Source organism: Scyliorhinus canicula, chromosome 11 (assembly GCF_902713615.1).
Source record: "Scyliorhinus canicula chromosome 11, sScyCan1.1, whole genome shotgun sequence".
Lineage (NCBI taxonomy): Eukaryota > Metazoa > Chordata > Chondrichthyes > Carcharhiniformes > Scyliorhinidae > Scyliorhinus > Scyliorhinus canicula.
The window spans coordinates 153,155,638-153,181,729 of NC_052156.1; the positions used below are offsets into that span (position 1 = coordinate 153,155,638).

The 26,092-nt window shown below is 45.6% G+C and overlaps 1 protein-coding gene across 1 annotated transcript in view; it reads right to left on the reverse strand.

Moving 5' to 3' along the window:
- The window catches only part of LOC119973530 (collagen alpha-1(VII) chain-like), a 528,770-nt gene that overhangs the window by 249,499 nt on the left and 253,179 nt on the right, over window positions 1-26,092 (reverse strand). The window contains 7 exon segments of the mRNA XM_038811804.1: window positions 14,438-14,510; window positions 14,622-14,657; window positions 18,719-18,778; window positions 20,253-20,324; window positions 23,626-23,658; window positions 25,190-25,225; window positions 25,321-25,356. Of these exon segments, the coding sequence (XP_038667732.1) occupies window positions 14,438-14,510; window positions 14,622-14,657; window positions 18,719-18,778; window positions 20,253-20,324; window positions 23,626-23,658; window positions 25,190-25,225; window positions 25,321-25,356 (346 nt within the window).

Here is a 26,092-nt window from a genome sequence, read left to right on the forward strand (position 1 = left end):
CTCAATGGCAGTGGCACCCTTGTGGCAAAGACGACACCAGTGCCCCAAGACACCACCTCCCCAACCCCAATTGCCAAGGCCTCGCTGTGGTTTCCCCCAACCATTGAGGCTCCCTGATGTTGCAGCTGCAGCAACGGGCACTATCAAAAGTGGCACAGCTGAGACTGCCAGCTGCCAGCCCTCTGATTGGACTGGAAGATTTTGAGGAGGGGCCACTGTCCTTAATTGGACAGTGGCCTTGGCAGTGGCCTTCTAATTGGCCGTCATCAGCAAGATGCCACCCAGGAGTCTGTTGCCAGCTGAAGTTGGCATGCGCCCTGCTTTCAGCCTGAACAGAAGGGCTTCACTATTACAGACAAAATTCAGCCCATTTTCTCTCCGCCGAACCTTCGAACTGCTTTCTGCTTTAAAGACCTCTATTAGGTCATCTCTTACTTCTGGGGAAAAGAGTCACAGACCTCTTCAGTCTGTTTGACAGTTGCCCCCTCTCAGTTCTGTAAATCTGATGAGTACAGTGAAAGTGTTGTTAACATTTGAAAAGAACTGGATAGATAGCTGGGAAGGAAACAGAGGTATGAGAGTGCATGGAGTCTACGTATTTTATGAACCCACCCAGTCCCAATCATCTTTTTAGTCTTGCTATGCAGATGAGCATCAATTTGTTGACTGATAATAAATCCACCCACTCAGGTAGAGTTGGGGGTCAACAATTGAGAAAATCATGGGGCTGTTACTGTCTCTCAGAATGCTATGAGCCCCCGTATGTACATCCAGATTTATTATATTCTTTAACGAATACTTACAGTGAATCCAGATTGCCCAGGCAACCCCGGCCTGCCCTGCAATTATACAAATTCCAATCAGAACACAATTGACAAACCTATTTAAATTAGCTTTTGACTGTCAAGACTGAACTGGCGCTAGAAGGAAGTTATACATGTAAAGAACCTACTGTTTCGCCTTTCTGTCCCTTTGGACCAATTACTCCCTGAAAGAGAAAGGCATAGTTACTGATCATAAATGGATATACACTTGCTTCTTTCGCTTAATTCTGTTACATGGTGTGAAAGTTCTGCCGTCCATGCTTGCGAATGCATATCAGGAGCACGTATCATTTCCTTGCGTGTTCCCGAGCCCATCATTTTTCATCCTCTCAAGTTAATGCTTCCAACATCTCAGCTTGAAAAAAAACATAAATTTATGGCATGTCCTCCCAATGCTCGCCAGGGAGGCTGTGAAATTGTTACCCCATTATATCCAGCAGCTATATGTTTGAGCCTTATTTGTGAATCTTTAAATCAGAGAATCTTTCAGCACAGGAGGTGGCCATTTAAGGGTGGCACGGTGGGTAGCACTGCTGCCTCACAGAGTCAGGGACCCGGTTTCGATTCCAGCCTTGGGTGACTGTGTGGCGTTTGCACATTCTCCCCGTGTCAGCGTGGGTTTCCTCCGGGTGCTCCCGTTTCCTCCCACAGTCCAAAGATGTGCAGGTTAGGTGAATTAGCCATGCTAAATTGCCCCTTAATGTCCAAAGGTTGGGTGGGGTTGCGGGGATGGAGTGGGGGAGTGGGTCTAGGAGGGGTGCTCTTTCAGAAGGTTGGCGCAGATTCGATGGGTCGGTAGCCCTCCTCCTGCACTGCAGAGATTATATGCCAACCATTCAGCCCATCATGCCTGCTTTAACTCTTTGAGTGAGCCAAATTGTCTTCTAGTTTCTGCCATTAATATTTTCAAGATGAATGGCACGGTTATTCGGTTGTAGTGAATTTAATTTCTTGAAAAACACGGAAAGTTGTGAATGAATTACTTCTTTAAAAACTTGTTTTAACAAATAACAAATCCTTTTTGCACTGTAAGGTTCATTATTTCTGTATAGAGTTTTAGTCGGTGAATGGGCATGGGAGTGCCTAGCTTGGGCTGGGTGGGCGGCCATAGCATGACACGGAGAGTATGATGGTCCTTGGGGGGGGCTGTGGGTGGAGGTTAGATTTGCATGTTGGGGGGAGGGGGGGGGGGGGGTTGCATGGATAATCCTGTTCAATTTAGCTTCAAAAAACAAGTTTCCTTCTACCAGACTGTGGTTCCGACAAGACTATTGTTCCCAATACCTCCCAAGTTTCACAAGTCCTTTAACTGCTGGCCTGAATCCCCAGCTATCGGGAGTGCAGGATGTGGGCTCGTGACCCACAGCAGCTCACACATTTAACCCACACTGGTCAAAATTGGAAGCCCCGAGTATGGGGTTGGAAATCCTGGAATCAGGGCCCGGCCACCATTTTCCCACCCCCCCCCAGTCTTCCCAATTCCATAAAAATCCAACCCTAATTTAGTCTTCATTCACTTTATCAGAATCATCTCATTTTTCTATCTTTGAACTGGATCTCAATCCAATTCCTGGAAAATCTCCTGTTTTTTAAAAAAGAATTGTTCAAAGCCTCTTCAATCCACTGATGGAAAAACGGTGTAGTGATGCAACAGGAGGCACTGTTCTGAAGCTGAGTTCAAGACAATGCCAGGGAAATTAGACTTGAGCTGTGACTCAAGCACTTCCAGGTCAAATGAACAAACTGTAGTGATGAACATTTCTGGAAACCAAGTCCAGATCCAACAAGTTGGGAAGCAAGCTCTCTTCAACATGTGAAGAAACGGGTTACCTTCACAGCACTTCCTGTGATTAGGAGGGAATGTTCTATATATCGTTTAGTACCTACCATCTCTCCAGGGTTTCCAGAATCTCCTTTGTATCCCTTTTCTCCAGGTCGGCCTGGCAGCCCTAAAGGCCCCTATAAAATATTTAAAGAATATGTAACAATGAAGAATTAACAGGCATTCCTCATTTTGATTTTGTTTTTACTGTACCCTACATTTATACTTGCTCCACACTAGCTACCCGATGACTACCTCCGAGGCGGCCAGTATCAGTCACTCTTGCCCATCGATCGGGAGGTCTTTGAAAAGTGATCACCCTTACCTTTGCAAAGTTGCCTGTTGGAGACTCAGGAAATCAAAATATCAAAACGACGTCCTGAACTCCACAGCATTATGCTTAGTAACTTACCAGGGCTCCTTTGATACCATCTCTCAAACCTGTGACCTCCACCATCTTGGACAAGGACACCAGTTGTGTGGGAACACCATTGTCTGCAGGTTCCCCTCCATATCACACACCATCCCAACTTAGAAACACATCACAGTTCTTTCATCCTCACTGGGTTACCATCCGAGTACTCCCTACTTTACACTCTGTGGTGCTGTGGCGGGAGCACCTTCACTATACCGATAGCTGTGGCTCAAGGAGAAGGTGCACCACCATCTAGTTAAGTGTAAAAAGGTATGAGAATGGATACTACCATTGGTCATATCCCCTGAATGAATTTTTTAAAAATACGCTCACAGTTACAAAGACCTGCTAAATGGCTCCAGTAACTTACTTTGCCTTTATACCCCCTCACCAAACAAAGATCCTGGTCCCATTTCCATCAATGATCATCAACTAGCCAAGTGGCTTTTAGCAACAGAGCATTGATACATGGTCTAGAGCCTAACCTGAGATTCACACCTTCACCTATATTCCCACTCAGCTACCCTCAATGGGTGAATCTTTTTCTGTCTTAACCACAAGAGATGGTCTGCTGTTGGAATTCTTCAACTTGGGTCAAAGAGAAGTAAAAGAAAAATGACAGGAGTCCATTCACATGGCATGATATTATATAAGAGCAGTGCGGTGGAACAATGGTTAGCACTGCTGCCTCACAGCACCTGGGATCAATTCCGACCTTGGGTGACAGTGTGTGGATAAGGAGGGTGGGGGGAGTGCGCCTAGGTAGGGTGCACTTTCTGAGGGTTGGTGTGGACTTGATGGGTCAAATGGCCTCCTTCTGCACTGTAGGGATTCTATGATTTTATTTGTTGCACAAAGAATTGCAAAGCTGAAATGAGATTTGGGGATCAAAGGACTCAGGACGTCTGTCATCTGCCCAACTTACCTTTGACAAGAATAGTGCAGGCTTCATTTGCACTCCTCCTGGTCCTCTGTTCTTATCCCAATACTCCCAGACAGCCATTTCAGCATTGTCAACCAATCAGGCTATTTTACAGCCGCCTATATTTCTGATTGATCCTCAAGCCAGGAAAGGTTGAAAATAACCATTCCATTGATTGCTGGAGTATAAAGGGTTAACCGATGGGCTAAGCTAATGTATGTGATGTACCGTCAATTACCACGAGACGAGAATGGTGAAACAATCGAGGCTTTATTGCACAAGATGTTGTGCCTCCTGCAGCTGGTACCAGAATGCCAGCAGGAGGGGATTTATTGGTACCTGTAATACAGTGGCAGTACCGTAATACATGCAATGTGTTACTAGTGGTGTTTACCACATTCACCCTCTGTTTAAAAAAAGAGTCCGGCGGGGGTGAAGAAAAACGTTACAGATTGAGTCTGTCGGAGGCTTTGACCCTCCGCTGCGATCGCCTCAGTCCTGGTGGTGATGTGGGCACCGATGTGGTCACCTGCAACTCCGGGAGCGTGCTGTCCCCTTCTTCATCACCCCTTAGTGGATCCAGTGAGGGCACGGATCCTGCTGGGGTGGGGGCTGTAGTGAGGTTCGCTGGTGGGAGGGTGGATGGCGCAGGGGTGAATGAGGCAACCGGGGGGGAGGAGAGCGGTATCAGGTCAGGGTTGAGGGTGGGGACCCAGTGGGTTCCAGGTCCCGGTGGGAGACTGTGTCCTGTCGCCCGTCGGGGTGTGTCACGTAGCCGTACTGTGGGTTTGCATGGAGGAGGTGGACTTTCTCAATGAAGGGATCCGATTTATGGCTCCGCACATGCTTCAGGAGGAGGATGGGTCCAGGAACTGTCAGCCATGTTGGGAGTGAGACCCCGGAGGTGGACTTCCTGGGGAAGGCAAACACATGTTCATGAGGGGTCTCATTAGTGGCGGTGCACAGGAGCAACCGGATGGAGTGAAGCGCGTTGGGGAGAACCTCCTGCCAGCGGGAGACCGGGAGATTTCTAGACCGAAGGGCCAGCAGGACGGCCTTCCAGACCGCCCCGTTCTCCCTCTCCACCTGCCTGTTTCCCCGGGGGTTGTCGCTGGTCGTCCTGCTCGAGGCGATGCCCTTGCTGGGCAGGAACTGACGCAGCTCATCACTCATGAAAGAGGATCCCCGATCGCTGTGGATGTAGTAGGGGAAACCAAACAGAGTGAAGATGCTGTGCAGGGCTTTGATGACCGTGGCAGAAGCCATGTCGAGGCATGGGATGGCAAAAGGGAACCGGGAATACTCACCAATTACGTTGAGGAAGTACACGTTGCGGTTGGTGGAGGGGAGGGGCCCTTTGAAGTCCATGCTGAGGCATTCAAAGGGGTGGGAGGCCTTCACCAGGTGTGCTCTATCTGGCCGGTAGAAGTGCGGCTTGCACTCTCCGCAGCCCTGGCAGTCTCTGGTTACGGACCTGATCTCCTCAATGGAGTAGGGCAGGTTGTGGGCCTTGGCAAAGTGGAAGAACCGGGTAACCCCCAGGTGGAAGAGGTCATTGTGGAGAGCCAGGAGCCGGTCCACTTGTGCGCTGGCACATGTACCGTGGGATAGGGCATCGGGGGCTCATTGAGATTCCCCGGGCAATACAAGATCTCATAGTTATAGGTGGAGATCTCGATTCTCCACCTCAAGATCTTGGCATTATTGATCTTGCCCCGCTGTGTATTGTTAAACATGAAGGCAACCGACCGTTGGTCAGTGAGGAGTGTGAATCTCCTGCCGGCCAGGTCATGCCACCAATGTTGCACAGCTTCCACAATGGCTTGGGCCTCCTTTCTGAGAAAGGAGTGCCGAATCTCAGAGGCATGGAGGGTGCGGGAAAAGGAAGCCAGTGGTCTGCTCGCCTGGTTGAGGGTGGCGGCCAGAGCTACGTCTGATGCATCGCTCTCCACCTGAAAGGGGAGGGACTCTTCGACTGCAAGCATCGTGGCCTTGGCAATGTCTGTCTTGATGTGGTTGAAGGCCTGGCGGTCCTCAGCGGTCAGGGGAAAAACTGTGGACGTGATGAGTGGGCGGGCTTTGTCCACATAATTAGGGACCCACTGGGTGTAATACGAGAAAATCCCCAGGCATCGTTTCAGGGCATTGGGGCAGTGGGGGAGAGGGAGTTCCAGGAGGGGGCGCATGCAGTTGGGCCCTAGGACTACATTTTCCACAAAGTAGCCAAGGATGGCTAAGCGGTTGGTGCGGATCACGCATTTCCCCTTATTGTAGGTGAGGTTAAGGAGTTTGGCGGTGTGGAGGAATTTTTGGAGGTTTGCGATGTGGTCCTGCCGCTCGTGGCCGCAGATGGTGACATTATCTAGGTACGGGAACGTGGCCCGCAGCCCGTACTGGTCAACCATTCGGTCCATTTCTCGCTGGAAGACTGAGACCCCATTGGTGACACCGAAGGGAACTCTAAGGAAATGATAGAGGCGGCCATCTGCTTTGAAGGCAGTGTATTGGCTGTCCCCCGGGCAGGTGGGGAGCTGGTGGTAGGCGGACTTCAAGTCTACTGTGGAGAAGACTTGATGCTGCGCAATCTGATTGACCATGTCAGCTATGCATGGGAGGGGGTATGCGTCGAGCTGCATGTACCGGTTGATGGTCTGATTATAGTCAATGACCATCCTGTGCTTCTCCCCAATCTTCACTGCCACCACTTGAGCTCTCTAGGGGCTGTTACTGGCCTCAATGATCCCTTCCCGCAGAAGTCGTTGGACCTCCGACTTGATAAAGGCCCTGTCCTGCGCACTGTACCGTCTGCTCCCAGTGGCGACGGGCTTGCAGTCTGGGGTGAGGTTTGCAAACAGTGAAGGTGGATCGACCTTAAGGGTCGTGAGGCCACAGATGGTGAGGGGGGCAGGGGTCCGCCGAATTTCAAAGTAAGGCTTTGGAGGTGGCATTGAAAGTCAAGACCTAGTAACAGGGCAGCGCAGAGATGGGGGAGGACGTAGAGCCTGAAGTTGCTGAACTCTATGCCCTGAATGGTGAGGGTCACGACACAGTACCCCCAGATTTCCAAGGAATGGGATCCGGAGGCCAGGGAGATTTTCTGGGTGACGGGGAGTGCCGGGAGGGAGCAGCGCCTTACCATAGTGGGGTGGATGAAACTCTCTGTGCTCCCGGAGTTAAAGAAGCAGGTCATCTCGTGCCCGTTGATCTTCACCGTCGTCGTAGCGGTCGCGAGGTTGCGGGGCCGAGACTGATCCAGGGTGATGGAGGCGAGCTGCGGAAAATGCTGGGAGGTCCCGGGCTGATCAGCAGTGGCAGAGGTAGCAGCAGGCGGTGAATGGCCAGACGAGCAGGGGTCCTGAGGTGTGGTCCAAAATGGCGCCGAAGATGGCAGCGCCCACGGGCCGCATGTGGTTTGTGATGGAGAAGATGGCGGTGTCATGTATTAGATTCTCAAGAAAGAAAGAGAAGTTGAATCACCATGCCCAGGATCAACGTGCCTACTCTATGACCTGTTTAGATGTAGTTGAAATAAACAAGTGTTCAGCAGCTACCAGAGTATGACTGCAGTCTGCCTACTAACTGAATACTGTGCCTAGAGTCCACAGATTAGAAGGACCAGCTCAGAACATGGTTACAGCAGTGGAGACATTGATATAAAACATATATCGGCGTTATCGATGGAACCACAGAATAAAGAAAATCTTGATAGCAGCTCATAACGAATCAACAGAAAGAGGAGGCACAGTGACGAGAGCAGGTGATGGCTGTGCCTGGTGAGCAGTCCCTTCACCCTACCCTGTCCATCTGACTGCCCCGAGGGCTCGCAAAAGGCCAACAGTGGGAGTTCTGGAAATATCATTTACTCCGGCATTAACCAGCATAAGATCTTCACTCTAAAGAGCAAAAGCGATGCTGTGAAATGACTGTCCAATTCTGCAGATGGTGATGTCCTGCCAGATGCAGAAGAAACTCCACATGTCTCCAAGATGCCTTTCCCATGGGCTGATAATACTGTGGGAGATTGAGTCCTTCAGGACTGTGACTTGGAGACTGGGAGGAGTAGGAGTTGGATTTGGGTAGAATCTGAAGTTGTAAGAAAAGAGTGACAGAAATGCTATGTAAATAGTTAAGTTTCATACCATTGGCAGAGAGAAGACAGAATACTTGGTGGAGATGTGGTATAAAAGGTTAAGAGATGGAATATGCTAATATATGACATGATGATGATCTACCACTTGACACCAGTCAGTCATGTGTTAAACTCATGACTGTGTTAAACTCATTAAAGAGAGAGAGGTTGGAATCATGCTTAGGAGCTATGTGCCTACTCTGGAACCTGTTTGGACGCAGTACAATAAACAAGTGTTAAGCAGATGCCAGAGTCTGACTACAGCCTGTCCACTAACCAGGTGCCATGCTTAGGGCACGATTTTCCAGCCCATTCCACCAGAGGGAGCTTTTGGTTCCACTGAAGTCAATGGAGATTTGAATGTCTCGCCACATCTGCCGCAGAGGAACCCGCCACAGGGCATGAAAACCACGGCCCTAGAGTCCATATATAGAAGGACCATCTCAGAACAATTACTTCAGTCAGAAAGATTGCAGATAGTTCCCACTGATAGCAATTAAAATAGCAAATCAAAGAAATTATTTAATTCTTACCCTTATTCCTCGCTCCCCCGCGTAACCTGGAGGACCCATTTCACCCTAATTAGAAAATAAGTCCGTCAGTTAACAGTGATGTGGCAATGGGATTAAATCATTAATACAGCATCCGCTGCAGTAAAACAGAAGCTATGTAAGATGGCAGTACCTTGCCTGGTTCACCTTTCTGCCCTTTTATACCCTGTCAGAAACAACACACGAAGGTTAAATCAAACTTTGACTGTTGGAACAAGCCATTTAATCATCCTAATATAAAAGCAAAATACTGTGGACCCTGGAGATCTGGAATAAAAACAGAAAGTCCTGGTAAAACTCAGCAGGTCCGGCAGCTTTTACAGATAGAGAAACAATTAATGTTTCGAGTCCGTTTGACTGTTCTTCAGAACTCCCCAAGTTCCAAAGATAAATCATATTAGGTGCAAAATGTTAACTCTGTTTTTCTCTCCACAAATGCTGCCAGACTTGCTGCGTTTTTCCAGCACTTTCTGTTTTTATACCAGGGAATAATTCAAATTGTTTCAAAAGCACTTACCTTGATTTTCCCACATTTCAGTCTGCTTTCATTATCCACCATCCTTGGTTTAGAAAGCACCCAGGATGTTAGGAAAAAGTTACGTACCCCAGCATTTGAGTTAGAATTAGTGTTTTAATTGTTTTATTGTTTTCACTTAATGTTTAAATATACTGCACCATATAAATAAAGGAAATCTAGGAGGCACTGGGTGAATTGATGGAGAACTGATCCCTGTCCAGAATAAACCTGGATTTGTAGAAGTCAAGGGACAGGAATCCAGCGCCGTGTTTATCGGTGGAGCGCCGTTCACTGGCGGCAGGATTCTCTCATCCTACCACATGTCAATGGGATTCCCCATTGAAGCCACCCCACGCTGCCAGGAAAACCGCAGGCGAGGGTGCTCTGCCAGTGGGAGAAGAGAATCCCAATGGTGGAGAATTCCGGCCAAAGATTTGGTTTCTATTTTTCTTGGCAGAGCTACCGTTGGAGCTTAACAGTGGTAGCAGATAATACTGCGAGTAAATAAAAAAGGATTGTGATCTAAAATTTCTTCAGAGGAAAGACTGCAAATTTAATTTCTAACCTGGAAGAGTTTTTGAATTAACTTGGAAAAAATGGCTGAAGCCAAGTGTAAAATATCAGGTTGTGACTACCCATTGCTATTTGATGACTGTCAACCATGTGCCCCGTGGAAGAATGCAGTTAGCATGTCGATGATGGTTATGTCCTGTGCCCAAGAAGAAGCAAGGATGGCATTGGCAATTTTGCTACAGTACAAAATGAAAATACGGTGCAAGGCATCTCGAACTGGATCCATAGCATTTGAACTCAGATGAAGATTTGGAGATATTAGTGACTTTTATGGATAAGATTTTCCTAAAGGATGACTTATTAAGTGCATATGAAGCCTGGTTTGACTTTGACAAATTTAGAAAGTCGGAGGATATCTCCATAGTAGAGTATATAATAGGCTACAGAAATTATGTCTAAGAATCCCATCATCAGTACTGGCTTTTAAACTATTGCTAAAATTAGGAATAGGGTTATGGTTTTGACGGGAGTTAAATTTGCGGATAGACACACCCTGTTAGAACAAATGCGGGAGGCTCTAAAAAACATTCCTGGGGAAACATTCTTTCCCGGCGGTGTCCATAACACAAATGGGCCATTCGGTAATAAGATGATGGAAGACACTATGTTGTGTCATGGGAATGTCCCTTTAAGAAAGGGTTTTGTCTTATCTCCTGTCTTTAGTGATGTAATTTGTGTGGGTGGAGCTGGGCTGTGGCTCTGTGAGTTTTACTTTCCCTTTGAGTTTTGGACTGGATTAAACTGCACAGGATGAAAGAAATGTTTTTCTCTGTTTTCATTTTAAAAGCTGTTTCCAGACTGCTTGCTAAATTAAAAGAGATAATTGCTTTTGGGAAGGAATTCAAATCTGCAGTTTGAAAAGGGGAATAGAGTATCAATAACAAGTCTTATACCTGTGAGAATGTCATGTGCTGGGCCACACCTTTGAAAAGGGGTTTCTGGTTTTACTTGGATTTTGCTATTGAATTGGAACAGTTAAGGAGAAATTCATTAAGGCTTATACATAGATTACTGTAGCTGTGTGGGGTCTTTGTGTTTGTAATTGATAAAAGTTCTTGCTCTGTGTGTTTGTACAAATGTTAACTAAATTCTTAGAATAAAGCTTTTTTATTATTAAAAACGTCTGACAGGCAGGCTCTTGTGCTCATCCTAGCCAAAATCAACAAAAAAGTTACAGGTCAGATGAACTCCATAACATACTTTGGGGTTTTTAAACTCTGGCCCATAACAGTTGACAGGACGGCAGGGTGATCTAGATTAGAAATAGGCTGCAGGTGTCCACAAAAAAGAAGATTTATCACTAAGCACAGAAACTCCTTTACCAATTATGGCAGGACAAATGAATTGGGAAATGTCAACAGGAAAATAAAGCCCAGAAATGCCCAGGGTACTGTCAATCGGTGCTTTAGATGTGATTCAAAGTTCCATTATGCAATATACTGTCCCAAGCGATGTAATAGGGTGTTTGAAACCAAACATGAGGCGGAAGACTTGGAAGAAGAAGAGGAAGATATTGACCAACGAGAAGCATTGTCTCAGTAACAAGAAGTTTAGTCCGGTGATGAAGGTGCTGGTTGCAGATTCAATCAATTGTGCCGTATTAGACAGCGGTGTACATCTATACTGTGTGGAGTAGACTGGTTTTATTGTTACCTGGACTCTTTAAGTAACAAAGATTGGAACAAAAGTTAAAGAATTTGAGGTTCCACAAGTTTCAGTTTGGGGATGATAATACCCTTAAATCACTGAAAAGACGAGTGAGTCCTTGTAAAATTACAAACCTTGGGGTTTCACCAGTTAGACCATGGAAGGGGTTCCCTTAGTCAGGGGGTCCTCAGTGTGTCTCTGGGTAGGTCCCTTTAGTCAGTTGGTCCCTGGGGGAGGGTCCCTTAAGTCATTGGGTCCCTTTGGGGGGTCTCCCTATCACAGGGTCCCTTTGGGCAGTCTCCCTCTCGCTGGGGATGCTGTGGGGGGTGGCTCTCCCTTTCACATGGGTCCCATTGGGGGCTCTCCCTATCACAGCGACCCATGTAAAGGGTCTACCTAATACAGGGGTTCCTGGTGGGAGGGGTGGGGTACCCAGGCAATCCGGGGGTTGGGGGCTGCTGTGCGGTGTGGTGTGGGGGAGGGGGGTGGAGGCCGAGACTGATTTGTGGTGCGCGGGGGGGTATAGGCTGGGATGTTCTCTCCAATGGTTGTTCTCGCGGTGAGAAAAGGGGAGCCTGGTTGCCCCTTTGGCCCAACACCACTTCAGGTTCACAACTGGAGAGACCATGGATGAACCTCGCCGATGTGATTCCCGAATGCAGGGACCAGAGAATCAAAAGTGGGTGGAGCATAGGGCGCCGGGCCTGCTAAATAGATGCAAGTGGGTTATTACGACCCATTCGCATTTATTTACATGCTCCCGTTGGCGTGCGCCGTGAAACTCATTCACGTCACCAGCGAGGGGTCGGAGAATGGCGTCGATCCCGATTATGCCCGATGCCCGAATCTCAGTCCCATCAGGGAATGCATTCTGGGCATCCTGGAAACAGAGAATCCCGCTTTTAAAATTTTGGTCATGCATGCGGGCATAAAAGATGATGAAGACATCAAACTTGTAGAACAGATAAGCGATAGACGTAATACATTTGGAGAACTGTGTGCCTCATACAGTGAGGAACAATTAAAGAAATACTCTGGCTGGAAGTCATGTTGCTCAGAACTTGAAGGCACAAAAACAGAGATCCAAAGCTTTCAGAATGTCCTTTCAGAAAAGATGCTGGTGGTTTATTTGGAAAAGATTAAGTGATTGACAGAGAAGTATTGGAAACTATTCCTTGTGCAATGAGGGGAGTGTGTGTAATAAGAACATAAGAACATAAGAACTAGGAGCAGGAGTAGGCCATCTGGCCCCTCGAGCCTGCTCCGCCATTCAATGAGATCATGGCTGATCTTTTGTGGACTCAGCTCCACTTTCCGGCCTGAACACCATAACCCTTAATCCCTTTATTTTTCAAAAAACTATCTATCTTTATCTTAAAAACATTTAATGAAGGAGCCTCAACTGCTTCAATGGGCAAGGAATTCCATAGATTCACAACCCTTTGGGTGAAGAAGTTCCTCCTAAACGCAGTCCTAAATCTACTTCCCCTTATTTTGAGGCTATGCCCCCTAGATCTGCTTTCACCCACCAGTGGAAACAACCTGCCCGCATCTATCCTATCTATTCCCTTCATAATTTTATATGTTTCTATAAGATCCCCCCTCATCCTTCTAAATTCCAACGAGTACAGTCCCAGTCTACTCAACCTCTCCTCGTAATCCAACCCTTTCAGCTCTGGGATTAACCTCGTGAATCTCCTCTGCACACCCTCCAGTGCCAGTACGTCCTTTCTCAAGCAAGGAGACCAAAACTGAACACAATACTCCAGGTGTGGCCTCACTAACACCTTATACAATTGCAACATAACCTCCCTAGTCTTAAACTCCATCCCTCTAGCAATGGTGAGAAGGTTGTGGTGGGAAGATTATGGTGAGAAGGGCGTCTGTGCCTCACCACTTTAAGCAAGTGATGTAAAGAGCGTCAACTAGAAAAGGAAAAGTGTGTGGTTGGTGAGAAGGTCTGGACAGTAGTAACAACAGTTAAAGAGTTATTGAACATGGCAACAATGCTGAGGCGTTCTGGTACCAATTGCTAATTTGTTTGTTATGATTTGAAAAGCACTAGTTGAAAGTGTGCTGAAAACAGTTTCAAATGACATTCAAAAGGGAACTGGATAAATGCCTGAAGGGAAATAATTGTAGGACTATGGTGGAAGAGCATGGGAATGGGACTAATTGGATAGCTTTCTGAAAGAATCAGTACAGGAATGGTGGGCTGAATGGCCTCCTCCTGTTATGATACTAACAACGAGGAGCACTTAACTCCTTCTGAGTTTTTTTTGTATTATTGTAACATCTCTGTTTAAAATATGCCAATTCCTCAATTTTAACAGTGAGTGCTGCTCTTATCATCACAGAAAAGCTGAGGTATGACACCGAACCCCACTTTGCAAGAGATTTGAATTAATATTACAACGTGTCATCGTGAACCCTACTGTGTGTTGTATATTATCTTAGATTCCACCCATCACCTATCACAATCAACCACCCTCCAAACAGAAACAGACAGGGCAATGCATTTACACCATGGTGCACATCTTAGATAGAGTTCCCAGTGCTTTAAAGATTCAAGAATAAAATTGATGGTGAGGCAAAGGAAAATGAGTAGGTCAAATAGAGGATTAAAAAAGATAACATTTCTGGCCTTTCCCGATCTCCTAGCCTATTTTCGATGTTTACATTGCCCATTGCAGGTCTCCATCAATCTTCCTCTGGCGTTAGAGAGGGAGATTAGAAGAATGCCTGCGGAAAGTTCAAGTGAGTGCTGTTGAAAAATAGGGGCTGGACAGAACCATCTGTCAGCATCTTGCAAACCACAGGCAGTGAGGAGGTAAAGCCGAAGGTTTAAGGAGGGAGGTGTAGGTGGAGGAGACACAGTGGACATAGGAGCAGAGCCCACTGGTGGAGAGTTCGATGAGCATAAAGGATGCTGGAAGTATCTGCAGTTCCTTGCCAATGATTTTCTGTGAGGACTGTGTTGGTGAGATTTCCTGATTAAAGGTCAGACATGGCCTTGAACTTTTACTTACATCTTTACCTCTTAGTCCGATTGGCCCTGGGCTTCCTGGAGCTCCGGGTCTCCCTTGTTCACCGTCCTTGCCGATTTCACCCTATTTGAACAAGAAAACGTCAGCTCTGTTATTGGGTTGGCCGTTGCAAACCAATTGTCAGCAGAATAGAAAGTAGTTTCATTGAGTACGAAAGGGACAATTTGAGCTTACCTTCTCACCTGGTCGGCCTGATAAACCAACATTGCCCTGTTGAAATAACATGAACATACAATGTCATTGAGAGACAAGAGACCAACTTCCTAATAAAGTGAAATGCCATCAGTGCCCATAAAAACGAATGAAGCAGAGTTTTGCAATTTTTACAGAAGCATTGTGATAAAATTATAATAGAGCCAATTAAGTACCATATTGTCATTTCCATGCTATTTGTCCATTGTGAAAATGTAACATACTACCTAGCTATTTCACTTTAACAATGTGAATTTATAATCACGTAACATTTTTGGCACAGTAAAAAATCCCAAGAAGCTTCACAAGAGCATTACCAAACAGAATTTGATACTGAGTTAAAAGAGATGGGGAAGAGGTAGGTCTTAAGTACTGTCTTCAAGGAGGAGAGAGAGGTAGAATGGTTTAGGGAGGGAAAATCTGAGCTTAGGGCCTAAGCAGCTGAAGACACATCCGTCAATGGTGGAACAATTAAAATAGGGGATCGGAAAAGGGCTAAAAATGGAGGACTGCAGAGTTCTTGGAAGGTTTCGGGCTAGAGGTGATTACAGAGATATGGAAGGTGTGAGGCCAAGACCGGGTTTGGAAACAAAGGTAAGGATTTAAAATCAAGCATTGTGGAACCGGGAGCCAATGTAGGCCATGATGGAGGTCAAGGCGGAGGAGGACCTGCATCACTTGAACTGTATTATAAAACAAAGCATTTACATTGGGTAACTATCATACGCCCTATGTTTTTTCACGTATGGAAAGATCTGTCTAGACTGGACGCAGATCAATACTTTTCACTGTACCTCAGTACATGTGACAATAAACCCAAATCCAAATCCAATGACACCAAGCCACATGGAGATATTGGGCTCGATAGATCGGTTCCCCAGCCCTGTGCTTCTTGGGGTGTGCCGGTCCTTATTCCCACCGCTTGTCAAAGGGATTTCCCATTGAAAGCACCCCAGGCCTCTGGGAAACCCATAGGTGGGGATGCATTAATGGCGGGAACAGCGAATCGCAACGTCCAGAGACTTCCGGCCATTAGGTCAAGTGACCAAAAACTTGGTTCGTCCAGTGAGTTTTGTGCGCTTGAAACAGTTCTTATCAAAGTCACAAATCACATCCTACATGACTGACAAAGGTAAACGTTCCCTCCTTGTCCTTCTTGACCTGTCTGCAGCCTTTGATACATTTGATCACTCCATCCTCCTCCAATGCCTCTTCACTGTCGTCAAGCTGGGTGAGACCACTCTCAGCTGGTTCCCTTCTTACCTACCTAATTGCAGCCAGAGAACCACTTGCAATGGCTTCTCTTCCTCTTCCCACACCGTTACCTCTGGTGTCCCCCAAAGATCAATCCTTGGCCCTTCCTATTTCTGATCGACATGATGCCACTCAGTAACGTCATCCAAAAGTACTGTGCTAGTTTTCACAAGTACGCTGATGACACCCAGCTCACTAGCACCTCTCTCTTTAAGCAAACGTTTGGTCAGCTGACCTAATATCTCCATACATGGCCCAGTGTCACACTTTGTTTTATGATGCTCTTGTGAAGCACCCTGGGTGCTTCATTATGTTAAAGGCACAATATAAATAAAAGTTATTGTTGCTGGTCAATGGGGGAGGTTTTAAGAAATCTTTTCAAGTGAGGAATAGAGGTATATGGTGTAGGGTGAATTCAAGAGCTTGAGGTTGAGGAAACTGATGGCTCGGCCATCAATGGTGGAGCAATTAAAATTGGGAATGCACAAGAGGCCAGAATTAGAGGAACACAGAAACTTTAGAGGGTCATTAGGTTGGAGGAGATTACAGAGGTAGGGATGAACGAGGCCAAGGAGGGATTTGAAAAGAAGGAAGAGAATTCTCAAATCGTGATATTCTATGAGCTAATGTAGGGCAGTGGGCAGTAGGGTGATAGGTGAACAGGACCGGCCATGAAAGACCCGGACGGCAAAGTTTTGGATGACCTCAAGTTTATGGAGGTAGAATATGGGAGACAAGCATTGGAATAGCCGAGTCTCAAGACATGAAGAGTGTTTCAGTAGGAGGTGAGCTGACTCAGGGGCAAAGTTAAGCAATGCTATGGAGATGGAAATAGACAGCATTAATGATGGCTGAATAGAGGTCTTGTTGTGCAGTGGGTAGTGTCCTTTCCAGAAAGCCAAAACCCTTCAGAATAAATTCCTACTCCAGGACTTAATGGCTAAGGAAAGTGCGTTCATCGCACAGTCAAAATGTTGAGTAACAACAAACAAATCCTTCGAACACACGTAAGTGATAAGGGCAGGAGAAATTCCCAATCAGTCATGTGATAAAAAGAAATTTGGAGCCTCTACCATCACTCTTCATAGCTGTAGGCCACAAAATGATTGTAAAAGTGCGTGTTGTCGCTCCTTGGAAATGCTTAAGGCAACATCCAGGTCATTTCCACCATTCCTCCACTTTCCATTTCGGCTTCAGTTGAGATCTTGTATTTTGGCACAAACCAGTGATCAAACCTGGAATCTTCCTGATTAAAACGCTGAGCAACAGAGACGATGTACCACTTCCCCACTAAACATCAAGCAGCAGGCGATTAAGGAGACCAAACTATTTCTCCTGTGTCTCTGCCCATCTCAAACACTCCCAGGTCAGATAGAGCATAGAGTAAAATGCTCAAACTCAGAAAAATACCTTTTACCTCAGCAAGTGACAGTCCTATTTTCCTCACCAACCCTCCTGTAGCTGCCAGTGAGTCCTCAATAATTATAGATTAATACTAAATGGGGTTTATATTAATTTAGGATGTTGTTATCAATCAGGATTCGGTGGGAAGGAGGGATGGAGATCTTGTGATGCAGTGGGCCAGAAAGCTCCAGATTCAAGATCCACTCCAGGATTTGATGGCCACAGAAGGTGTGTTCATAACATGGACAATCACTTGATTATCAGCCTGCAAATCCTTTCAATATGCTTGATGGCGGGCAGCAAGAGTGGGAGAGTTTCCTGGTCAACCACACTGCAGAAGTCAATGGCAAACCACTGCAGTATTCCACCAAAGATAATCATAGACCAATCCAGTGTCCTTGGGCATGGTGCCTGGACAAGGAGTAAAGCGGGGCTGCTTTGTTTGATGAGTGCCCATTTATTAAAATCAAGATTTTGTTCAATTTTGTTTCCCATTAGCCTGAAAGTGAGAAAAGGGGAGACTTATCTTCATTGGTCTGAACTGTATCTAAATTCAGATATTTAAACTAAGCAGCACATAGAGTACAACCTACAATTTCTGAACAGGTGCATCGCACAGGGATATTGCCATGGGAGTGTACCTTTAAGAAAGGTTTTGTCTTATCACATGGCTTCAGTGATGTCATTGTGTGGGTGAAGCTGAGCTGTGGCTGTGAGTCTTGCTTTCGCTTTCTGATTTGACTGCTGTGGACTTAGCCAGGAGAAAGACGTGTTTTGGCCTGTCTCCCTCTAGTTTCATTTTAAATATCTGTTCCAGTAAAAATCACCTTGATGGTGGCTTTTAAGATATAGTTTGCTTTCCAGAAGGGTTTAAACCTGTTGGTGAGATGGGGCCAGAACCTGTGGGAAAGCCAGTCTTATTCAAGTGAGAATGCGGAGTGCTGGGCCATGCGCTTGAAAAGGGGTTTTTGGTTTATGGGATTTTGTTTTTGAATTGGAACAGTTAAGGGGGAATACATTAAGTGTTATACATAGATTATTGTAGCTATGTGGTGTCTTTATGTTTGTAATTGATAAAAAATGTTGCTGTGTGTTGATGTAAATGTTAACTCAGTTCTTATAATCAAGCTTATTTTGATGAAAGTGTCTGGGAAGACTGTTGAATCAAACCTCAAGTGAAGGCTCTTGTGCTCATCCTTGCCAAATTCAACAAAAAGTTAGAGGTCAGGCGAACTCCATAATATACTTTGGAGTTTTTAAACCCTGGCCCATAACAATATAACAGGTACATTTAGCAGATCATATGGGCTAAATTCAAAGTATGTGAAGCTCACAATCGATTAATATGTTAGAAAACGCAATCCACTGGAACTACTGTTTGGACAAAGCTGTCTCCCTGTTAGGGCATTTCTGTTACTCACCCTTTCGCCTGGTTCTCCTTTGAGACCGGGCTGGCCTGGAATTCCAAATCCTGGACTTCCCTTTGAAGATAAATATACAACAGTTTTAAAAAAAATGTGCATCTTTTACAGATAGTTTAAATGTGTGGAATAAATGTCACTAGCACTGCTACCTCACAGCGCCAGGAACTCGGTTCGATTCTAGCCTCATGTGACTTGTCTCTGTGCAGTTCACACATTCTCCCCGTGTCTTTTTGGGTTTGCTCCGGGTGCTGTGGTTTCCTCCCACAGTCCAAAGGTGGACAGGTTAGGTGGATTGGCCAGGCTAAATTGCCCCTAAGTGTGGGGTTAGAGGGATAAGGTGGGGGTTTGAGCCTTGATAGGGTGGTCTTTCTAAGGGTCGGGGTAGACTCGATGGGCCAAATGGCCTCCTTCTGCATTGGAGGGATTCTATGTAAAAAGATTTTGGATACTGTTGGGAAGAACCATATTCCAAATAGAAAGACTGGTACGGCACATGAGAGGGAAAACTAGATGAGCATTTGAGGAAGAAAGGAATATATAATTACAATGGTAGAAGAGAAAAGATGAGAGGAGCCTGAAGACAGTATGCACCTGTTGGGCCGAGTACCTGATTCTGTACCATATTCAGGACAGAAGCAGCCCAGGTTTTTTTTCTACTGGGCCCAGGTTGGACTGTTCCATGAGTAGTCTCCAGATGTCCCCAGACTGCTAGGTAGGCCACTCACTGCCTTGTACAGAAGGGCAGAATGTGTGCCTTTCCCACTTATTCATCAACAATCTAGTCCCATGTGCATTATTTGTATAAGGAAATGAGGCACCACCTTATTCTTGTGGTCAAACAGTAGCAGGATAAAGTCCTGTTCCACCAGTATAAAATCAGTAAAAGTATTGCTCCAGTTTCCTTGACTCACTGTCAATTGGGCCCACATATCGCCCACAACTTGGCAGAGTACAGTTGTTACACAACATCTTTAGCCTATAATTTTCTGGACTCGTGAACTTGTGTTGCCGCACATAATAATAATAATCTTTATTGTCACAAGTAGGCTTACATTAACACTGAAATGTAGTTACTGTGAAAAGCCCCTAGTCGCCACGTTCCGGCGCCTGTTTGGGGATACAGAGGGAGAATTCAGAATTGTCAATTTTTTTTTAACAAATATTTTTATTCTCCTCCTTTTTCACATTTTCATCATATTTACAACAACAAATAATTAACAATAACAACAAATACAATGGCAACCCCCTAGCCAACAATCCCCTTATCCCACCCACCCTCAAACAGCTCCTGGGAAGCAAGATCAGTTTGCCAGGAATGAAAATAATTCTAGGTGTGTGCTCACCCGGAGAGGAACTTACACGGACCCAAAAAATAATTAAGAGCTGTTAGAGAGCGGTCAGGTGCTCTCCAACTCGGCCGTCGAGATACTAACGGGAAATCCCGCTCACTCTGGCACTTAGAACGTGTCCCGTTAAATCGTGCCCATTGTGTGTAAAGCCCATTCAGTAATTGGATAAATGATGTCAATACCTTTTCACCTTCAATCCCTTGAATCCCTTGGTCACCTTTGGGTCCATGAGGTCCGGGTGGTCCAGTATCTCCCTTACCAGAGACCAGAAACAAATTTTTATCGTTAGCCAATAGGGTGGTGGAAACAGATAGAACATTAGCTTTCGAAGGGAAGGGAAATCGGATGAATACTTATGGAAATAAGAAATCACAGAGATATGGGGGAAAAATCAGAGAAGTCTCATCGAAAGCTGGCACAGACTTGATGGCCCAAATGACCTCCTTCTGTGCTGCACTATTCTGTGATCACCAGCTGCTGGACTACTGAATATATAAAAAGGGTTGATAAAACAGCCCAGTCCCCAGAGTGTCCAACAGGCAAAGGCCTTGATGGTGCTGGTGGAAGGCACGTGCTCCCTCTCCAGGGGCATCCGGTTGCAAATGTAGCTGCAGTAGAGGAGAAGAGAGTTGGGCCAGATGGCCATACACCATTTATATCAGAGCTGTCAACATCCAGAGTTAACATTAATAATCAGCAAAAGTTTCAAAGTTCAGCTCCCGCTGCCTCTACTGGAGATCACCAAACTGACAACCAACTCACACAAGATGAGGGGCTGGTTTTTCTGGTACCCCACGTGTTTCTCGTTGGCATGCCATTTGCTCACGGTGGGATTCTGTCTTCCATCCGCTTGTCAATGGGATTTTCCATTGAAGCCACCCCACGCCACCGGGACACCTATGGGCGGGGGTGCGTTGCCGGTGGGAAAAGTGAATTGCAATGGCCAGAAGGTTTTTGGGAAATATCTATATATATTGACCCTACAATGCATAGGTGAACATAGAACATAGAATATTACAGCGCAGTACAGGCCCTTCGGCCCACGATGTTGCACCGTCCTGTGAAACCCTTCTAAAGTCCCTCTACACTATTCCCTTATCGTCCATATGCCTATCCAATGACCATTTGAATGCGTTTAGTGTTGGCGAGTCCACTACTGTTGTAGGCAGGGCATTCCACGCCCTTACTACGCTCTGAGTAAAGAACCTACCTCTGACATCTGTCCTATATCTATCTCCCCTCAATTTAAAGCTATGTCCCCTCGTGCTGGACATCACCATCCGAGGAAAAAGGCTCTCGATGTCCACCCTATCTAATCCTCTGATCATCTTGTCTGCCTCAATTAAGTCACCTCTTAACCTTCTTCTCTCTAACGAAAACAGCCTCAAGTCCTTCAGCCTTTCCTCATATGATCTTCCCTCCATACCAGGCAACATTCTTGTAAATATCCCCTGTACCCTTTCCAATGCTTCCACATCCTTCCTATAATGTGGCGACCAGAACTGCACACAATACTCCAAATGCGGCCGCACCAGAGTTTTGTACAACTGCAACATGACCTCATGGCTCCGAAACTCAATTCCTCTACCAATAAAAGCTAACACACCGTACGCCTTCTTAACTACCCTCTCAACCTGGGTGGCAACTTTCAGGGATCTATGGACATGAACACCGAGATCTCTCTGCTCGTCCACACTACCAAGAATCTTACCATTAGCCCAGTACTCTGCCTTCCTGTTATTCCTTCCAAAATGAATCACCTCACACTTTTCTGCATTAAACTCCATTTGCCACCTGTCAGCCCAGCTCTGCAGCTTATCTATGTCCCTCTGTAACTTGTAACATCCTTCTGCACTGTCCACAACTCCACCGACTTTAGTGTCATCTGCAAATGTACTCACCCATCCTTCTACGCCCTCCTCCAGGTCATTTATAAAAATGACAAACAGCAACGGCCCCAAAACAGATCCTTGTGGCACACCACTAGTAACTGGACACCAGTCAGAGCATTTCCCATCAACCAACACTCTTTGTCTTCTATCAGCTAGGCAATTTCTGATCCAAACTGCTAAATCACCCTGAATCCCATGCCTCTGTATTTTCTGCAATAGCCTACCGTGGGGAACCTTATCAAACGCTTTACTGAAATCTATATACACCACATCAACTGCTTTACCCTCATCCACCTGTTTGGTCACCTTCTCGAAGAACTCAATGAGGTTTGTGAGACACGACCTACCCTTCACAAAACCATGTTGACTATCCTAATCAAATTATTAGAGGAGAATATGAGGAGAATAGTGCCTACCAATACTACCCCCACACAGATGCTATCATTTTGGAATGTTTTTGACCAGTGACATTTCAGTAAGACATGACATAAACCATAAACTTTGCAAATCAAACTTTACTCTTTTTGCTTATTTAAGAATGGACTTTGCTGAGCCAAAAAAAATCATAGCTACAGGTCACATGACTCACAAGACTGGCCATCGTTTCTGGAATTTTCCACCAGCATTTGCAAAAACAAAGGCGTTGCACCCTCACCCTTGTGGAATCTCACACTTCATTGTAAGGACCCATTATAATCCACAAAATCAGAGGATTAGAATAGAGAGAGACATTGAGACTTGTTATACCTGTAGAGGCTCTAACAGCCACCATCTCACATCTGGGACTGTCAAGGTCCATTTCAAAAAGGAACTACAGAAGGGACATGGGCATAATTTGCAACTTTATAAGCTTAGCCCTCGAGCAGAGTCTGAGGATCTAACAAGACAGTACCTATTAATGAATCTTTCAAAGGCTAAAGACTAGGACAATATAAGCCATAGAACAAAAGCCAGGTCCAGACACCAGATACACATTCCTTTAGGAAATCATTGTGGAGGGAGGAGATCACAGGCTTGAGTGACCATTTTGAAATCTCTCTATTCAGCTGAGAACTCAGAAAAAACACTCTGCTAACTTACTTCCAATCTGCAAGACCAACAGTAGGACCCTAGGTTGACTGAACAACCTGTGGCAAGGCACAGCTGCTCAAAGCCTATTTATCTGGACGTTTCTCACCATCGTCTGCCAAGCAAATCAAGTTTATGCACAGCAATCTCACCTTGCTGCATCGCCATCCACTTTAAAGGGGATTCTGTGCTGCTGTCCTTTTCTAGGAGCCCACAGGAACTGGAGCTTCTCTATGAAGGAACCCCAACCTCTGAACTTTGACTTTCTGGACTCTTGAAATTACATGAACTGATATCCACTTCTGTTACTGTTAAGTGTGTGTGTGTGTGTGAATTTTCTTTGAACACTTTAATTGATTGATTATAATATTGCTGGAGATGATGGAGAGACTGGGAGGAAGGATATGATATTAAACCTCTAAGAATACATCGAACCAGAGTTGGTAACTATTTGTCACGCATCAACTAATCAGAATTCCCTTCTATGAATCTAAGCGATCTAGTAAAGAATAATGCTGAACCCATTTTACAGGTTATATCCATAGACCAAATTGCGAATTTCAACTTATGGTGCAAAGAATTGAACTATACTTACCCGGGCACCTTTATTCCCGATAGGTCCTACTATCTAAGTTGAACAAAACATATAATTAAAAGGTTTATATTGATCTATTTATTTCTCATTGCTGATTAAATGCATTTATATTTCTGTAATGCACAAAGACGTAGATGAAGTTTTGTAAGGAGCCCTTTAAGATGTTGAGAAATGTAAATGAGCCATTTAACACAGAACTACAAGACAAGGGTTTTAAATTGCGAAGCTTCAAATAAATTAGGGTGAAAAAATGTTTAATTTCAAGATTTAATTTTGCAAGAGAGTGGACATGTGAAACAGACTCCCAGAAAAAGGAGTGAAACTCTGCCAATTAACTTCCATGTTGGATTGAGATCTCATTCCAAGGTGCTTTTTAGGAACATTACGAAACAAAATTTAACACCGCGCCATATAAGCAGTTAGAAATATAAAAGCAACATTCTGATGATGCTGGATATCTGAAATAAAAACAGAAAAATTCTGAAAAAACTCAGCAAGTCTGGCAGCATCAGCGGAGAGAGGAGGAGTTAACGAGAGTTGTACAGACTTGAAATGTTTCTTTTTCTCTCTCCACAGATGCTGCCAGACCTGCTGAGTTCTTCCAGCATTTTTCTGTTTTTATATGAGGAGGTATTAAGGAAACCCAGCTCGCTGTGGCAAGCAAGGCCGATAAAAGCCGGGAGACCCCACTCCCGGGATCTACCCGGCTCTCGACACCTCCCGAGATCTAACATGATCTCACGAGACATTGTGGTGTAAATCTCTCTAATTGTGGGTGGATCACTTTTTGTCAATTCTGCATATTAGAGCGAGACAGCTATTCTCACTTTAATGTGCAGATTCCTGAGGTAATCGAGGCTTTGGGATTCATCTTCTTTTCCTCGGAAATCTTGGACGAGCACCATTCAGCACAACCACAAATGGGGCCAAGACAGAACGACACTTGTAGGGGTCTCCCAGGGGATTGGAGACCCCCGGCTGCAAGCCCTTTGGGATGGGTGATGCCCTGGCAATGCTGGTGCCAGCCTGGCACCCTGGTAGCGCCACCTGTGTGCCAGCCTGGCACTGCCAGATGGGATAGGCATTGCCAGGGCGCCAGGTTGGTACTTCCAAGGTGCCAAACTGGAATTGTTTGCACGTGCATGATTGGGCTAGGAGCGGAGTGTGGGGACCCTTCCTTGGTGCGTTCAGGCTGGGGGTGTCAGGGGTCGCTTAGGGGGCCTCAGAGATCAGGACATCATTTAAAAATGGCTCCCCGATCTCTCGCTACACAGGGGAGTTCCAGCGAGCGAAGCTCCCCAATGTACAAAACGGGGCCATGTGTGGCCTCGGCAGTGCATTCCCCACTAAAGCCCCTTATACAATGCAAGTCGATTTGAATAGCCATGTGTTTCTCGCCACTGCCAGCACTGGTAAACACGCAGTTAAACGCGCTCGCTATGGGACTTTGTTCCCAATTAGTTGAATCGAGCCCTCAGTCAGGACACCAAAAGCTTGGAGAGAGAAAGTTGGAGAGGTAGAAAGACATTAATTAATTAGGTCTGTTTTGAAACACAGTAGTTACCCCTTTCGCCGGATCACCTGGAAAGCCTCTATGTCCCTGTCAGAAAAACACACAGAACAAAAATGATACTCCAGTTCAGCACTCAGATTGAATCAGTTCAAGCCAAGAATAACACTGAGCAATTCACTTACTGTATTTCCTTTCAAACCTATGGGGCCTGGGAGTCCCTGTCAAAGAGGAAAATTAAGAAAGACTGGGTGAGCCAAAAGTATCACGAAGTACCAGAATACTTGAAGGACTTTTATGAATAAAATGTCAATAGCTCAGTGCTGCAACAGTCTGAACTGTCAAATATTCAGATGCAAATAATAACAGTGCTTTTTAGCTTATGGGACCTTCTTCCGACAAGGACTTGGACCCCTGATAGCTTGCTGACTCAACACTCACTTCTACCTGTGGAGATACATCATGAGATATGATCCTTCTGACTACCATATGGAAAGTCCATCCCATCCTTTCCTTTCCCATTATATTCCATACCACTCCCCCTGACCCACTCTGAAAATTGAAGTAACCCAAGGATCTTCAACAAATGGGAGAATCTCAGCTCCAGTAATCACAGATACTAGCCACTGTTCAAGCCAAGTAAGTCACCTAACTCACTGCCTGCTCCATCTAAACACCATACACTCTTCCTGAGATTGAACCTCAATACCAAGATCTACAAGTAACTCATTTCCTGACCAACAACACCCTCCCTCCCGCAAAGCCTACCCATCCATCTATAATGCGCAAATCTGGAGTGTGATGGAATACACTCTATTTGCCCAGATGAGTGCAGTTCCAGCAACATTCAAGAAGGTCAACACCATCCAGGACAAAGAATGGCTTGATTGGCACCTCATCCATCACTTTAAACATTCACTGCTTCCATCACTATTGCACAGTGGCAGTCTGGCAGAA